This window comes from Mauremys reevesii, linkage group 23 (assembly GCF_016161935.1).
Source record: "Mauremys reevesii isolate NIE-2019 linkage group 23, ASM1616193v1, whole genome shotgun sequence".
In the NCBI taxonomy this organism is placed as follows: Eukaryota; Metazoa; Chordata; order Testudines; family Geoemydidae; genus Mauremys; species Mauremys reevesii.
Window position 1 is genome coordinate 16,449,324 of NC_052645.1, and position 17,303 is coordinate 16,466,626.

General features: G+C 43.4%; 1 protein-coding gene across 21 annotated transcripts in view; it reads right to left on the reverse strand.

Annotated features, from left to right (window-relative positions):
• Positions 1–235: 235 nt before the first annotated feature.
• Positions 236–17,303, reverse strand: part of MACF1 (microtubule actin crosslinking factor 1) — a 229,254-nt gene continuing 212,186 nt past the window's right edge. For 12 of the 21 annotated variants that reach the window (XM_039511274.1, XM_039511271.1, XM_039511268.1 and 9 more), the window contains 9 exons: positions 16,720–16,882; positions 16,162–16,316; positions 15,786–15,860; positions 14,488–14,505; positions 11,038–11,155; positions 5,528–5,739; positions 4,718–4,828; positions 1,344–1,467; positions 236–810 (listed from right to left, as the gene is read on the reverse strand). In XM_039511274.1, the coding sequence (XP_039367208.1) occupies positions 554–810; positions 1,344–1,467; positions 4,718–4,828; positions 5,528–5,739; positions 11,038–11,155; positions 14,488–14,505; positions 15,786–15,860; positions 16,162–16,316; positions 16,720–16,882 (1,233 nt within the window). In that variant the 3' untranslated portion in view covers positions 236–553. The remainder of the gene's footprint in view (positions 811–1,343; positions 1,468–4,717; positions 4,829–5,527; positions 5,740–11,037; positions 11,156–14,487; positions 14,506–15,785; positions 15,861–16,161; positions 16,317–16,719; positions 16,883–17,303) is intronic. The other 9 variants (XM_039511275.1, XM_039511273.1, XM_039511272.1 and 6 more) reach the window with 4 other exon arrangements.

The window sequence follows — 17,303 nt, forward strand, 5'->3', positions numbered from 1 at the left end:
AAGCAGACGCCCAAATCCCCTCACCTCACGTTTCTCTGTTTGAGGTATCCATGATTTACAAAAAAGAGTTCCTTGAACACTGTAGGATTCAGGGTTTTTTTGTTTTTTAAATATAATTTATCTCGCTGAGACAGCAAGTCAAGTTATAAAGATGCATTTAGGAACAATCCTAAAAGATAAAGCAGGTTCACACCCTGCACCGCGCAGAAATCCTATTTATAATTTTTTTCTTAACTTTTTTTTTTTTTTTTTTTACACTTTCACATCTTGACTTTTTTTCTTGCTTTCTCTCTCCCACATTTCAGTTTTCTGGGCCCCGTTGTGAATAGGGGTGACCAGGAGGCAAATTTTATCTACATAAATATTCACATGAAAATAGTAACTTACAAAAAAGAAAAAAAAACCCAAATAAGGCAGCTTCATAACACAATTGTTCTTTTACACTTTTAACAATATAATTTTTCCCGTTGAGAATAAATATACATCCAATGTACGTAGCAGGGTTAAAAATTGGACACAGGTTTGTTTTGTTTTAGGGGGTGTTGGGACAGTATTATCTCTTGGGGCCTGGAGTTTTGGGGGTGGCCGTGGTAGTTTTCTTGGACATGGTTGGGATTTTGGAAGGTTTCGCCAACCCCCGTCGCGAACTGCCTTGACCCCCTGCCGTGCTGCTTTCTGAAGTGTCCGAACAGGCTGACTGAGTTTCCAGAAGGTCAAAATCGGAGGCGTCGCTTCCCCGCCGGCTGCTGGCCCGACTCCCGGCCCGGCTCCCGGCGCGACTCGTGGGACGACTGGCTGTTTTTTTAGGATCTGAAATTAAATCCAGGTATTTGTGACCACGCTGAAGTATCTCCCCATTCTAACCCTTAGTAAATGGACCCCACCCTCCTTCAGTACCGCCACCAGTTTGCAGACCCAACGATAGCAGCAATGTTATTAGAAGACTGTGCAATAAATACAGGATCACTGGTCGCTCTATGATGACAGTGAGCAACTTTGCCTAAAACTTTAAGACTCACTGGAGAATTTCACAGCTTGTTTCTGGCTGTTTTCACTCCAGGCTCTGGGAGACAGAGGGTCTGTGGTATGAAGCTTTTATTCTGAACACAATTTAAAGGAAACCCCTCTTAAAATGCATCCCAAACTACTCAGGGTCAAGGCAATCCCTGAAACATCTCTACAACAAGTGGATAAACAGACCAGCCTGTAGAACGATGCCCTTTACAGATGGGCAGTTGCTTCTCCTTTCTCTTGATTGGAATCCATAGACAGGGACAGCTATGAGAGGAGGTAGCACTTATTTTAGCACCCATTACAGGTAAAACAGTCAGCTTAGGACTTACCAGCACGATTGGTTTTGGCACCTGTAGAGACGGGAGAGGAACTATTACTGGTATCACCCGCAAGAGAAGTTCGACTAGAGTGAAAAGTCGGTCGCTTCAGCTTGCTGCCTGCAGATGGCGTCACCTTTGGATAAAGAATGCACCGAGAGCCTTTTAGAGGTTATGGTATAATTCACTTCGTACTGGGTTAACATCAGAGGTAGATCCCGGCAACAGGATTCCAATATATAAATACCCCCATCATCGTAAAGGTCAAGGAGAACACACACAGGGATTGTTTTATTGCTAAACCAAAGCCTAGTCCCTGAAAACATTCACACCAGTGGTGGTTTTGGGCCTTCAGGATAGCACTACATGCTAGTGCTTTCCCCTTCAAACCCATTGTTAATTATTTTGTTTTGTTTGATATCTGTATCTATCCATCTCTGACTAAGCTATAGATCTATTTCAAAACACCTGCCAGCTGTAGTCCACCTTAAGGACCAAGTACTGGTTTGGGTCTAAAAGCCACACAAAAAGTCACATGAAATCCTGGGAAATGTTTAGTATTTAAGACGTCCAGAACAATTGTAAAGGTTAATTATTTTTTGGTGAAAATCTGTTGGGTTTTTTTTTTTTTTTTGGTGAGTGTGCCAAATTTCAGTCCCAAGTGACTTAATAGAGCCAAGGGATTTCAGCCTAATGTATAGAAATTGGGACAGACAACCAAGAAAGAGAATTTTAAATATTAAAAAAAAAAAATCCAAGACATTCGTTCAAGCACTAGTGGTGAATGAACACATGAAATGCAGGCCAGAAGGTCTCTATCATAACTGAAAGCTTCTCAGTGAAGCTTTAGATGCTACTCACACTCTGGTTTCTGTTACACTGTGTGTTCCGTGACCTTTACGATGTTGCAGATAAACATTAGAGGAAGCAACACAACACAAAGCTTTCTCCCACTGTTACTTCTCTTGCCACAGAAAGAGGGAACGGAAGAAAGCGTGACTAAGTCAGAATAACAGCTCTAATGAAGAGAGGACTCCTGAGTCCAACTGGAAAGAGCAGCTCCAAGTTTCTAAAATAAGCCTAGTGCTGGTTTTAAGACAACATAAAATAATTGCAGGAAAACAGCCACCCAAGGTTACAGCCAATCTCGCAGGTACTGGGATTCTGGCATTTTATGTAAGAACAGCCAGACTGGGTCAGACCAATTGTCCATCTAGCCCAGTATCCTGCCTTCTGACAGCGGCCAATGCCAGGTGCTTCAGAGGGAATGAACAGAACCAGTAATCATCAAGTGATCCATCCCATCGCCCATTCCCAGCTTCTGGCAAACAGAGGCTAGGGACACCATCCCTGCCCATCCTGACTAATAGCCATTGATGGACCTATCCTCCATGAACTTGTCTAGTTCCTTTTGGAACCCTGTTAAGAGTCTTGGCCTTCACAACATCCTCCAGCAACGAGTTCCACAGGTTGACTGCGTTGTGTGAAGAAATACTTCCTTTTGTTTGTTTTAAACTTGCTGCCCATTCATTTCATTTGGTGACCCCTAGTTCTTGTTATGAGGAGTAAATAACACTTCCTTATTTCCTTTCTCACCAGTCATAATTTTATAGACCTCTATCATATCCTCCCTTGGTGGTCTCTTTTCCAAGCTGAAAAGTCCCAGTCTTATTAATCTCTCCTCATATGGAAGCTGTTCCAGACTCCTAATAATTTTTGTTGCCCTTTTCTGAACCTTTTCAAATTCCAATATATCTTTTTTGAGATGGGGCGAGCACATCTGCACGCAGTATTCTAGATGTGGGCGTACCATGGATTTATATAGAGGCAATATGATATTTTCTGTCTTACTATCTATCCCTTTCCTAAAAATTCCCAACATTCTGTTTGCTTTTTTGACTGGTGCTGCACACTGAGTGGATATTTTCAGAGAACTATCCACAATAACTCCAAGATCTCTTTCTTGAGTGGTAACAGCTAATGTAGACCCCATCATTGTAAGTCTAGTTGTACGTCTAGTTGGGACTGTGTTCTCCAATGTGCATCACTTTGCATTGATCAACACTGAAATTTATCTGCCATGTTGTTGCCCAGTCACCCAGTTTTGTGAGTTTAACAGCACAAAGGGCAGACTGATTCAACAACAGCTGGACATCCTTTTGTAATTTTCAGTTCGTGTCACCGTAGAAAGAAATGCCTTTTAATAGTTGGAGAGTCGCTGTGGAATAAATCTTCTGACAAACAGCTGGAGAGAGATTTCCTCAAACTCCCTCTGATGTGAATTGGAGAGATTTTAATTTCTTTCTGTCTCGTGAAGCTACAGCAAAGGGAGAGGAAGCAAAGGGAAAGTCAAGAAAGAGGATGGAGGCCTCGTTGGCTACATGGCAGTTAAGTTCCATCAACACGTTTTAAAGCGCTGGACAAGCCTTTGAATAGGACCAAACGCAAACGGTGGAATGAGGTTTTAAGAAATTTGGAAGTTGCTCCCTCTACGTGCATTTCTCTCCGGCACTTTTTTGTTTTGAGAGTGACTCTTTTACATCGTCAGTAAATCCTGGAGCTTTTGATCTGGCCCTTGATCGGACTTTATAACAAAATTGCAGTATCTTCCCAACAGCTTCCCAAAGCCTTTCTTATGGCAACAAGTGGATCATTTTAAACATTTCAGGAATTATACCTCACTTTTTGATAACAAAACTTCAGAAACTATTTTCAAGGGAAGATCAAGTATGGGAGACGTGACAAATTGCCGGTAAGTTAAATCACCAAAATCTACATTAAAATTCTGAAGCACCACCAATTCCCAGAGATCAGAAAATTCTAAGTTCAGGCTGGAACTTCAGCCTCCAGCCTGAATTCACCCCGCTGTATCTGAGCATTGCAGCGGTCTCGCATCAGTGTGTGATGTTATCGGACATATCAGATATGCCGAAATACGCTGATGGGCATATGTACTTCAGAAAACTATGGCAAGAGTGGTTACTGTGCATGCGCTGTAGCTGATTTTCAAGTGCTAACTCGGCGATTTTATTCCTAGTTTTAATATTAAGAGGCCCTAGTTTTCATTATGGTCTTTTTTTGAATGCTAAAAAAAAAAGTGGCCGAAGCCAGGAAAAGTTATTGGGTTTTGCAATTGGATAAGTTACCGTTTTAAAATTGCTCAAAGGGGGGTAAAAATGGATTGCAGGCATCGTGCACGTTGAGTTTCATTCTCGTGTGAATTTCTTTTGAATCCGAGTTAGGACCCCCTGAAAAACGCCCACAGTCTTAGCGTTAGCTGTGCTAACAAGCGCTGCTATCATAAAAGAAAAGCATTCAGCAGACAAAGGAAGCAGCCGCGTTCCTTCCTTTTAACAGGTCCTTCGACTAGCAGAGCCATACTCTACCTCGGCGCTGGACAGGTGGGAGTCGGAATTATCGAAGCCCCTGTGAGGGGTGCCAGCTTTACTGTTTACCAACCAGGGTTTGTCATAACAGCGAGAGAAGTGATGTGGAGTCTGTGAAATGGAAAATCCAAAGGAAGGGGAGGGAGAAAGGAGGGAAGGGGGGGGGAGGGAAGAGGTGAAAAGTGAGTGAAAATGGAACAGAAAAGTATCCGAAATGGGAAAAACAAACAGAAAAATACATAAATTCTAAAAGAAACAGACGATAAAATAAAATGCACATTTGGCACGATGCGGTGAGAAGGAGACACAAAAAGGCAGCCACTTCCTCCTTCGTGCTAGCCGGCTGCTTGCGTGAACAGTGATGTCCGAAACAAGTCTGCTCCTATCGCACAGAGAGATGGGAGGGGAAATCCTGCCTTGTGGAAGACAGGAGAATCGGGAACGGTCCCATGTGAGAACATAAAAATAAAAACAACCTCCATAGGCAACTCAGCCTTTCCTGAGACGTGTTTATGTTCTCTCTACGAATGATCACCTACCTGCGGGTGCAGTGTGTACAAAGCGAGAAGAAGCTTGTAGCGTGAATGATTTAAAAATAGCGACTGTACAATCAATGGGTTTATCCCTGCCTCAAGTATCAGTTTAAACCAGGCTCTGCCATTCAGGTGTCCGCCAATGAAGCCTACATTAGCCTATTTTCTGAGTCCCCCCACAAAAACCTCTCCGACCTAATGCTTCAGCTCCTGGTCTCCTTGGAATGGGGTCTGAGTGGGTGTGAGCAGCAGGAGAGCAAAGGACTATCAGCCGTACCTTGGTTCCACTAGCAGGCGCTGCTGGAGAGGATGGCATAGAGGTGCAGCTGTGATTACTCTGGCTCGCACTAGAGCTGGACCGCGTTGGGGAGGCAGCCCGGGAGGAGGGTTTTGACCTTCGACCCCGCGACCGGAAAGGCGTCATTCCTTGCGAGGCCCCCTCTGGTAAAATAAACTTCTCTCTAAGTTCGAGGTTGGTCCTTCCTCGTGCTGAAAGAGGAAACAAAGCAACTCCTGAAAAAAACCCACAGTCCTGAGGAGTTTCACCCAACTCCTGCTTAGCCCCAGGAAGACATCCTTGCAACGTCTTGGAAACGCCACCTCTGACCTACAAAGGATGTCTTGCTCTCATCCCGCTCACTGCAGAGCGAGACCTGCGCAGCATTCTCGCTCTGTTGCGACGATGTCACTTTGCTGATTGGTTTTTGAAGACTTGTGATAGGCAAAAGAACCCTAGAGGTCCAGGAGTTCAAACAGAATTATGCAACTTTTTATGCATGTCCTGGGCCTATGATACAAGTCTAGTTAAAATTAGCACAAGCAGCTGATGACATTCTTAGGACAGTTTAAAAATGCTGAACAGAACTGCTCAGAAAGGTTGTACTCCTGCTCTCACACCCAGCACACAGCTATGTGGAGCATGATCCATTTCCCAAGCTACAACAGCTCATATCAGAGGGCAGATGTAAAATTTGGATCGGAAAGTCCCAGGAACTGGAGGGTTTCTCTGCAACGAGCCATGGGGTAACAATGCAGCTGGAAGTTCTATGTCCTGAGATAGTAAGATCAGCATAGGTCAGTATCTCAGAAACTCACCAAGTATATACAGAGAGCAAATTCATTAAGTAGGTCGGAGCAAGGCCATGCACAAAGCCTTACAGGACAAAGGAGCAACATTAGGTTCAATGTGTTAGACTTGAAAGACAAAGACGCAATTGCAGGGTTGTTCTCGGAACCCCCCGTAGCAAAGCATTAACAGTGGAGACGAAGCAGCAGCGTTGCACTAGTAAATTCAAGAGCTTACAGAAAGCAAGCAGCACCGCTTCCGAATCATGCTGATTTCGGCAACAAGGCCCAGGTGACAGAAGCAAAGAATATTTAGCACGAGCTTCAAAAGATAATCAAAAGCAATTAAGGTCTCAAAGACCACGCTGAGATCAAGGGGCGTATTGACTCCTACCCGACCTAACCTGTTTCACATAAGGAAGAGACTGTAGTGAGTAAGGCCTGTTAGACATTTCCTTTTTTCATTCTCCCAGAGGGCTGGGGTGCGGAAAGACCGTTTCCAGTCCCAGACCCCTCACACAGACACACACTTCACTCTCCCTGCCAAAGAAGTCCTTGTGTTGCATTTGCTTTCCTTCAATGGGCTGGAAGCGGTTCGCCTCTGGAGTCCCAACATGCATCAGTCACTGCTTCCCTTGGGAGAGGATTTCACATTCGAACAAGCCTTGTTCTTGGGAACTTGTTCTCAATACACACTCTCTATTTGCCTTTATATTTCTCCACTCGATTATGCCCTAAACAACCCTCCTCGCTCCTTGATGCTTACATCTTCTAAGCAATATACCTGCTTATTATGGCCCTTACTTAATCAAGATCAAGCTATCTTATTTTGTTAATTCCTTTCCTCACAAGTCAATTCTTCCAGCCCTTTAATCAGTTTTACTACTCTTCTATGAACTCCTTCCAGTGGGTTGACATCTATCTAATTACCAACATGCCCAGAACCACGTGGCATTTTACAGGTAGGCTCCTCGGTGGTGCATAGTGGAACTAACGCATCCCTCTTACAAGATACAATGTACCGCGGCCAAAAATATCATTGGCTTTTTTTTTGCTGCTATAGATTTATACGTTACAAAGGCCAGAAGGAACCACTGTGATTGTCTAGTCCGACCTCCTGTACAACACAGGCTGTCGGACTTCCCTGAATTGATTCCTGCTTGAACTAGAGCAGATCTTTTAGAGAAACATTCAGTCTTGATTTAAATGTTGCCAGTGACAGAGAATCCATCACAACCGTTGTTCCAATGGTTAATTACCCTCATTGTAAAACAAATACATGCTTGAATCCGAGTCTGAAACTGCATCTCACACTCAGTGGGGTGTGGCTCATTCCCCTTTCTGAGAATCCCAGGAGCCCAATGCTGGTCGCTGCCAGGCTTCACCGTGGGCCTCTCTCACTCCCCACACTGAGCTCTCCGGAAGAGGAAAAATGGAGAAAACAGTTCAAGTCCCACTTCAAGCAGCAGCACTATCTTTTAAACAGAGTTTTAGCGACATGTATCTCAACTGTTGCTCTGCATGATGTGGTTTCCGGTGGTAATGTGCAGACATTCATTGCTCTCAAAGGTCCTTTAGGACATTTGAAAGCCACAAGCGAGAATCACAGCAGAGATTCCTTTAGTCCACATGGGGAGTTCTCCAGCTTACGCAAAGAACACCAAAAAGAATAATGTAACGTGCCAAGGCAAAAAACACACCGGCAACAAAAAGGCCCAGGTTGACCGTACACAGACCTGGCCGTTCAGCTATAAAATACATGGGAGTCAGATTTTTGTCCTGAGAGAACATCCTTTATCCCTTGCAAAATTCTTCCTATCTTGAGGCTGGATTTAACACGTTTTCATTAACAAATCCGTCACGTAAGATGGTTGGCACTGGACTGGGAGACTCAGAAGACCTGGGGTCTATTCCCAGCTCTGCCACTGACTTGCTGTGTGACCTTGGGCAAGTCACTTTCCCCCTGGGCTTCTATTTCCAACCCTCCCGTTTGTTTTGTCTATTTAGGTTCGGGACAAGGACTGTATCTTTGTGCACTTGCATAGCACCTAGCATGTAGGAGTTTCTAGGCACTATTGTAATACAGATTATTTTTTTAACAGGAAGATGCCCTGAAATGATCTGTAAAAACGACTCACTGCAATTCACTTCAAGACAGGTAGCATCTGGCCATAGTACATTGTACACCACAATCACAAGCCGCTTCACTGTCTGCACAGAATAGCAATACATTCGGTACAAGGCTAGCTCCCAGGCTGATCTTCTACACAGGTATCTGAAAACTAAACCCAAGACAACCAAGTGTTTTCAAAACTCACTGTGGAGTGGGCTTTTGAAAGACCAGCCTCATGTACCATCCCCACAGTCCATTTTTACATCTAGAAACATCTACAAAGGAATAATGGGAGCTGATATACAGTATGGGGTGTTCAGGGCTTGGCATGGGAACGTCCATTATTTTATAAATAGAAATAACTATGTAAACTGAAGAATTGGTTTCATTTTATTAATTTCAAACGAAAGTCCCACATCAAGCCCAAATGGACTCTCTCTTTATCAAGACCTTTTAGAGAAGGACTGGCTGTGATTAACTCTGATCTTTTTCTACCACGAAAAAATACTGATCCAGGAGAAACTCTCACAGATGCAACATTTCAAAATGCAGAGAAAAATCACTGACTCCAATTTTTCCATGCAGTACATGGTTCAGTTTTCAGGTCATAAAAAATTTAAGCTTCCCTTGTTTATTTCCAAATGTTTCTGATAAAAAAAAATCAACTCTTTTTGGATAAACTGAAATAAGATCCCTGGGAGCTGAACTGAGTAAGCAAGGAAGGATGGCTCGGTGAGTAGGGCACTAGCTTCGGACTTAGGAGAGCTGGATTCAGTTCTCAGTATGGCCACAAATGCTCTGACACACCTTGGTCAACTCACTTAATCGATCTGCCTCAGTTTCTCATCTGTAATTGGGAATAATATATTTACTTGTGAGGTAATGTAGTAGTAAGATTGTGAGTGTTCAGATACTGCGGTAACAGAGGCCAGAATAGTATCTAAGAAAGCACAACGATCAATATGTCTAACTATGAATCTAAGCCCTGGTCTACACTGGCAGGGGGGGAACGATCTAAGTTACGCAAGTTCAGCTTCATGAATAACGTAGCTGAAGCTGACGTACTTAGATGGACTTACCATGGTGTCTTCACTGCGGTGAGCCGACTGCTGCCGCTCCCCCATCGACTCTGCCTGTGCTTCTCGCAGAGCTGGAGTACAGGAGTCGACGGGAGAGGGCTTGGGAGTCGATTTATCGCGGCTAGACTAGACGTGATAAATCGATCCCGGCGGGATGGATTGCTGCCCGCCAATCCGGCGGGTAGTGTAGACATACCCTGAGTTTGAACAGATTGTGATTGTGAGTGTGAGTGTGTTCCAGTTTCTGACCCGCCACTCGAGAGTTGGTTTAGTTAAAAACTGTTTTAAAATGTCTCGACCAGAAAATTCTTGATATTGTCAACACTGTGTCTCAGCATTCACAAAGGCAGCAGATGTGGTGGGGCAGGCAGGCTGGTTAAGAAGCAAAGCCATTCTTAATGATGGGGGGTGGGGAGGTTTGCCGGCAAGAGTGATAAAGTAAAAATAACGCCAACCTATCGGAGACTGACTGGCAATCGAAGAGCTGGAATCAGAGCGCTTTATTTTACTTCCAGGGTGGTGAACTAGAATAAAGAAAAACACACACATACAAGGAAACGGACAGAGCAGGAGAAAGCAGAAACTGGTCAAGAAAGAAATGCACAGTTGAAGAACAGCTCTTTTTCACCCCATGCGGCCCTGCCGTTTTGTTTGAGAGGTGGGGAAGGAGGAGTTGGTAACTGGAATCTTGCAGGACATTTTTTAGACACAGACACACACACACACACACACACCCCCTTCTGGAAACAGCACCATTGTCCCTAAAAATACAATGTGAGCATTTTCTTTATAGAGAGCGCAGCAGCACATTAGAATCACATTTATCAGCAAGAGAGATTATATTCTTGTCTAGAGGCGTCTTACATCTGATTTTGCCTACATTTGTATGGAATTGGAACAGTTTTTATTAGATTTCTCCAACACACTGGCCAACTATCAGCACACTGGGTTTGTAACACTAACACAGCGGAATCCACACTGACAACTGTTTGTTGTAAAAGACACACAAGTTCACGAAGGCTGGAGTTCTGCTGAAATCGGCACATGCCATCAACCCAAAGGAAAACACACACAAGACACCAGCTTTTGACCATCGCCAATGAGCGCAGACAACAAATGAGGGGTTTAAAATCAAAATGAGAGGTTTAAACTACAAAAAAGAATACACAGAGTTCTTTTTATTTGCTTTCTGATTTTTGAACCTTCAGGTGCACTCAGATCACATTTTCAAGCTTTTCTCAGCAACCAGGAGGGCAACAAACCTGTCTGTTTCCTTCGAAATGAAAATTGAGATTCTCACCTATTCACATGACTCCAGAAGCTGGGGCTTTAACCAAATATTGAGAGACTTGCAATAAAAATCACACTAAGTTTTTGGATTTTTTTTAGTTTCTATTTTCTCCAGATCTTCCTTTATTTGCACAAGCCCACAGATTGATGAGATCTGCTTCAATGAAGCATCTTGTGCTACTGGTGACTTCACGACTACTGTGGAGATGAAAGGTCCCTGAGAAACAGGTTCTTCCTTACCTCTGCAAGGGTCATTTTTCACTAAAAATTCATCCAGGGCCATCCATCCTCCTCCAACTCGAACCATGACAGTGCTGCGTAAAATACGGACCAGCCGCAACTGCTGGGAATCACCAAACTGTGGAATCAATAGAGAAGCAGTTCAAATAACAGGGCTATAAAATGGGGAGACTGCTCCTCTCCAAAACAGACTGCGCCAGGGTGAGTAATATCACTACACTGAAATGCTACCTGTAACCTGAAACATTTTCAAAGCTCTTATCAATGTTTAGGGCTTCTCCAAATATGTCAAAAAGTTACGTTATGTGGGAATCAATTCACTTTGGGGTCAATTTATGAGAATTTTTTCATCTAAAGAAACTTGCAGGACAATGCTATTAACAGGATTCTCTAGGGCTAATGCCAAAAAAAAAAAAAAAAAAAAAAAAAAAAAAAGCTGAGAAATTCAAATGCAGATCAAAGGATGGCCAGGTAGCAAATTATTTATATTTTGATCTTTTGAGGGTTTTACCCATAGAAACAGAATTTTATTGCTCTGCCTTTCATTTCATGAATACTACTACTTAGCTCTTACGTAGTGCTTTCATCAGTAGATCTCAAAGCACTTTACAAAGTGGGGGGAGCACAGCACCATTGTCCCCATTTTACAGATGAGGAAACTGAGGCCCAGGGAGAAGTGACTTGCCTCAGGTCACATAGCAGGCCAGTGGCAGAGCCAAGAGTAGAACCCAGCCACCGTAGTCCTGCTCCCAGTGCTCTATCCATTAGACCGCACTGCCCACTGACACTCCTGATGCAGTCCGCTTTGAAAAGAGACACCTGACATGTCACTGAAGGCTGGCATAGCAAACGCTAGCAGTGCAGCATCAGCACTGAGAATGAAACCTCTTTACCAAGTCTGAGGTGCAAGCATTTCACTGAGCCTCAACCAGCAAGAGAGCTCCTACAGGAGAGTCACCCCATTATAGTGAATCTAGAATGTAGAAATCCAAAGCTCAAGTCCCAGAACGTTTATTAGTGATTATAATGTTCATTTAGGAATTTAAAATCTCTCCAATTTCAAACAATTATCAAGTGTGTCCCTGAATCAACAAAATCACACAGCTCTTTCCAGTCCCCCCGTGCTATCATACATAACCATTGATTAAAAGTCTCCATCCACCGCCATGCACGTGCTTCTCTTCATATTTACATGACACTCAGACATCTAGCAGAACCCCACCTGGACTCCTGTGAACAGTACTCGGCCATAGAGCAGCAAAGATACCACCCTGTCTCAGGAGCTTAAGCAATGAGGGAGAACTAAGGAAACTGGGTTGACTGCCTTTGAAAAGGGGGATACTTCAACATGATCTAATAGAGGATTTCAGAATTATGAAGGCGTTGATAAGTGAGACCCTCTTTTTTTTTTTTTTTTTTTAAGATGGAGAAGGAATTAAAAAACCAGGAGACACAATGGAAACCTTAGGAAATGAGAAGTAACCAGGGGAAACTCGGGCAGAATTGTGCTAACGATGCTGAAAACAAGGGATAACTTACTGGGGAGGTAACTGAGGTAAGCAAAATGACAGATGAGTTCAAGACACACCTAGATTGATTTCTGCAGAAAGAGAGTGCTAGGGGGCACAGGGACAAAGCGGGATTAAGGGTTCCTTTTCCTGCCCCAAACATCTCATGTGCCCCCTTCTCTCCTGAGACTACCTCTCTCCCCTGTTATGCACAGCCCTTTCTCAAAGAGTTCCATGCATGAGCCTCTTTTCAGATGTCCCCTTTGCTATCGGGCGTGGGACCGAGCTGTGGGCATCTCTAGGGCTCTCTTTCAATCTGTAGCTGCAGGCAGCGTCTGTTCATGAAGGGATCCTGCTTCCATGCTCTCCCCAGCAAGTGGAGGCTGGAGTTTAGTTAGCTTTAGAGCGGTAGGATTCTCAGCTCTGCTTCCTGGAGAACCAATGAGCCACAGGATGGAAGATCTTTAGCGCTAAGCAGTCGGGGGCCGGAGTGCTCGAAAGGTGGGCTGTCTGGCTTTGGAGACAATGATTTTTGGTCTTGAAGTTTCTAGGCTAAATTCTCAGCTGCACCTAGTATGTGCTGCTGGGCACACCTGAGGCAACACTCCTCTCCTGGTGCAGCTGCTATGCCAACTACCTATAGCCAGAAAGAGCTATTTATGCCCGCTGTGGCTCACTGGAGGGCAAGGGCTCTCTGGCCATGCCCCTTCACTGCACTGGTTCTGTACTAACTGAGTAATTCCTCCATGCTAGGGGAATCCTCAGCTAGCTGGATACACTCATTTTGCAGCCCCTTCACTCCAACAAAGCAGAGTGGAGAATCTGGCCTCCATGGTAAAAATACAAGTTATACAACTTGCTCCAGTCTTGTAACATTAATTACAACTTTATTGTAATAATTAGATAGAGTTTTATAGTGCCCTTCAAAGATTTGTCTGTAGTCACCTAGCTAGAAAAAACGGGGAATTGGTTTCTAGCCTTTTCTTCACTCAAGAAATTCACATTTCCTTCTTTCATGGCACCACATTTAGAGTCCATCTCTTCAAGTTAAAAATCCTCAGTAGTTTAAATAAATGGATTTCCTTCATTGTTCAAATGGAGGCTGTATTCTTGTGATGAAAGACATCACTCCAGTCCCATTATCAATGGAATTCCTGTGTTCTAGTCAGCCTTCAGTTACCATAATGTAAGAGTAGGTACATGCAATTTTTCATGAACTTTCTTCCAGTTACGAGTTACTCAAAGTCGGTGAAGCAGGGGATGAGGGTTTAGTTATTGTTACCTAAGAGACTGATCATGTGAATACAGCATTTTCATTCCATAGTGACCGCGTTATAGTCAAACCTGTCCAGATCCTGGTATACAGTCTGTGTTCAGAAAATTTCAGCCTGTATATATTTTTGAGGAGTGTTACAATATAATACTTAGTCCTGCCTTGAGTGCAGGGGACTGGACTAGATGACCTCTCGAGGTCCCTTCCAGTCCTATGATTCTGTGATTCTATAATTCCTCCAGCAGTAGAGTCAGAATCGTGAGACAATGATCTTTTCAGACAATTCCACCATGAGCATGGGTTCCCCTGGTACCTTACATGGAACTTACGTGTTCCCTTTCACATGAATGATGCCATAACCTCTAATACCACTAGGGCATCAGAGGAAGAAGCAATTTGGAGGCTAAATCTCTCCATCTTTGTAGATTTCTGATTTTCCAATTAAACTTTTTACTTCTTTCTTCCAAGTAGTTTTGCCATTTGGTATCGCATTTCCAGGCAAACGTCACTCTGTATACCAGACTCTGCCAAGTAACACAACGAGCTCTAACACAGCATTCTTTAGATCACACCTTCCCACAGCAACAAGAGAAAGATTGGTATTATAAACACACACCAAGCCACGTTTGTTAAAAAGAATGAGAGACAGCATTGCAAGGCACACTGTACCTGATTGCCGAGGAAGAACTACGGAGAGAAAGAATTTGGGTGGGGAGAAGATCAGAAGGAGAGCAGAGGAAGAGGGGGAGAAAAACAAGAAAACATTTTATAGGATTTAACAATGCAACAATCATGAAAATCTTAGTTAACCACAGGTAGTTAAAAATCAGGGTACTTGATGTTATTGGACACACGAATGGTTCTTCTCTGTCCCTACAGCGGAAGTTGTAATTCATCGCTTCAAAAGTCACAAATAAGGGCTCATTTACACAACCGTGGGACAAAGCCACCCCCCGAGCGACGTAAGTTACATCGACCTGAGCGCTGTCCACACTGGTGCTATGTCAGTGGGAGACATAGCTTCTGCCTCTCATGGAGGTGGACTAATTACGACGATGGGAGAGCGCTCTCCGATGTAGCGCGGTAGTGTAGACTTGCCCTAAGTCTTATATTTTAATGTGTCTGATATTTGAATGTGCTCAAGTGTTGCTATTTTAACTCCTCCAAAATGCAAGTCTGCAGGTAACCTGGATGGTTTGCTGTCAGTCCATCCCAGTGAATAATTTGAAATGAAAACATGAAGTACCTTAAAACAGATCCATTACACAAATATTTTGCATACCTTTTTAGAAATGAGCTACATCAATTGAAGAAAATCATAGGTGTAAGGTACACACATAAAACTTTGAGGCCGTTACTGTCTATAGTATCTATAGATACAACATCTTCGACAGCGAGCAGGCCAAGCTCTCTCAGAACACTGCCACATCTATGTTTGTCTTGTCCTTGGGCTATTCGGCATATCCAAGATTTAATGCACCAGGAGAGCAAGCTCTCCATTACATGCTCATGTGATAGAGAAACCACTTGCAAGCTCTCCACCAATAGGATCATACAGTTATGATTACTATCAAGGAATCTGTGTGCTCCATTAATGGTATATTGCTGCAGTTTCCCCAGAAACTCTCGTCTCCAGAGACCCTCAGATCAACTTGGGGAAGAAGGAACTAATCTCTAAGATCTTCATGATATTCCCTCACTGCAGAGCCCAAGATAAATCTATGTCTCAGATTCCTGAGTGCATGTTATTGGTCTAATCTCTGGACTTAATTAACATCTCAGAAGGTAAGAGGCTAGCATAGGTAAAATTTCGGATTCACTCTTTTAAAGAGTAAAATCTCAGTATGACAGAATCAGATTGCTTCAGTAGAAGTTAAAACGGACACTTCTCCCTGGTAGGATCACACATGAGCTAGGAATTAAGAGAATTTGTGCTATTATGGCAAATGTGGATGTCTTCCTCTTACCCGATACTTATTCTCTCCAATCTGCTCCACTTGAAATCTCTTTGCACACTTACACTGGGCCACCTGCCTTGTGACCTGTTGCAAACAAGAGGGGCAGAGGTCAGGGATCAGTAGTTTGCATCTCTTGCACTGGATAGACAGGACACAGTATATTGCGCATAAAATACAGATTATAACAACCGTCACTTGAAAATGTTTTGAATATCCAAATACTTGAACACTGATCTCAGGTCAATACCGCTGTGATTCTCTGGGTGCTCATCATCAAAACATAGTTTTTCCTCCTTGGATAGGTATTTGAGAAATTGACCCATTGAAAAACTGAAGCCCTCCATAATACCCACTAAAATACCCCTCTCCTTAGAATCTCCTTTACCTCATCCTCAATTTTGTCGGCATCTGTGGTTGGCCGGTAAGCATCTTTGTTAGGATGGAGAGCAGCCACAAACTCATAGTAATCAATATAGCCATCCCCATCCCGGTCAAAGATGTCAGCCACAGCAGTCATCTCTAACTTAGTGGTGGGGAATTCTGGAATGAAAAGCAAAAACAAACAACGGAGATGTATTACAGTCTGAGAACAGAGAACTCTCACCATCTGTGCAAAGAGCACATATTCTCTATCGCCCCCTACCCACGCTTCCATACCTGGCATCTCCATCACAATAGTCACAGGAAAAGAAACAGGCTACATAATTACTTGATTTTCAAAGTATAATATAGATTCCAGGCCTCAAGCAACGACAGCTGCTTGGCATATTGCAACAACAGCAAATGTGTGGGGTGGGATTGCCATGCTATCAGTCCTCTCCTGACAGAGGTGCAAGAAATGTGCCTTTCATTTGCCTCGTAAAGAGTGGGAGCAAACAAAGTTTCTCGGAGATGGGTTTATTGGGTTTTGCGTTAGGATGGGATGAAACACATCAAGACTTACTAGATGCTAAGATTCCATCAATAAACTCCTGCCGGGTGATTTTTCCATCCTGATCTTTGTCGATGCGCCGGAAGAAGTCCATCACCCGTGATTTCTTGTGATTCATCCAGCGCATGTATTTCTTTCTCCAGATGTCAAAGTCAAAGTTTGCAAACTCCTTCAACTGGAAGAAGACCAATTAGAGTCAACGGGAGTTGAAAGTACAGACAGAAAACTTCCCCTGCTCTACAAAAGATCTTGCTGAACTAAGATTTCAGCGACTAAGTCAAATTGTGCATAGCCTTTGGGGGCTGTCACTTTCTCCTATTCCACACCTCTTTAAAGCAATACTTGGAAAAACAGGCATAACTAGGCCACTCCTCTTAAAACCATAGCCATGGACACAGAGTTTCCATAACAGAACAGGGGACACAACGCATCTGACAGCCACCATGTAGAATGTGTGTCACGCACTCAGACACAGAAAAAAGTGAAGTATCCTCCAAACTTTTAAACATACACGTATGCAGATATAACATAGACGTACACACACACACACACAGAGACACATACAAATATAATATCTTTTCAAGCATCTAAGAACA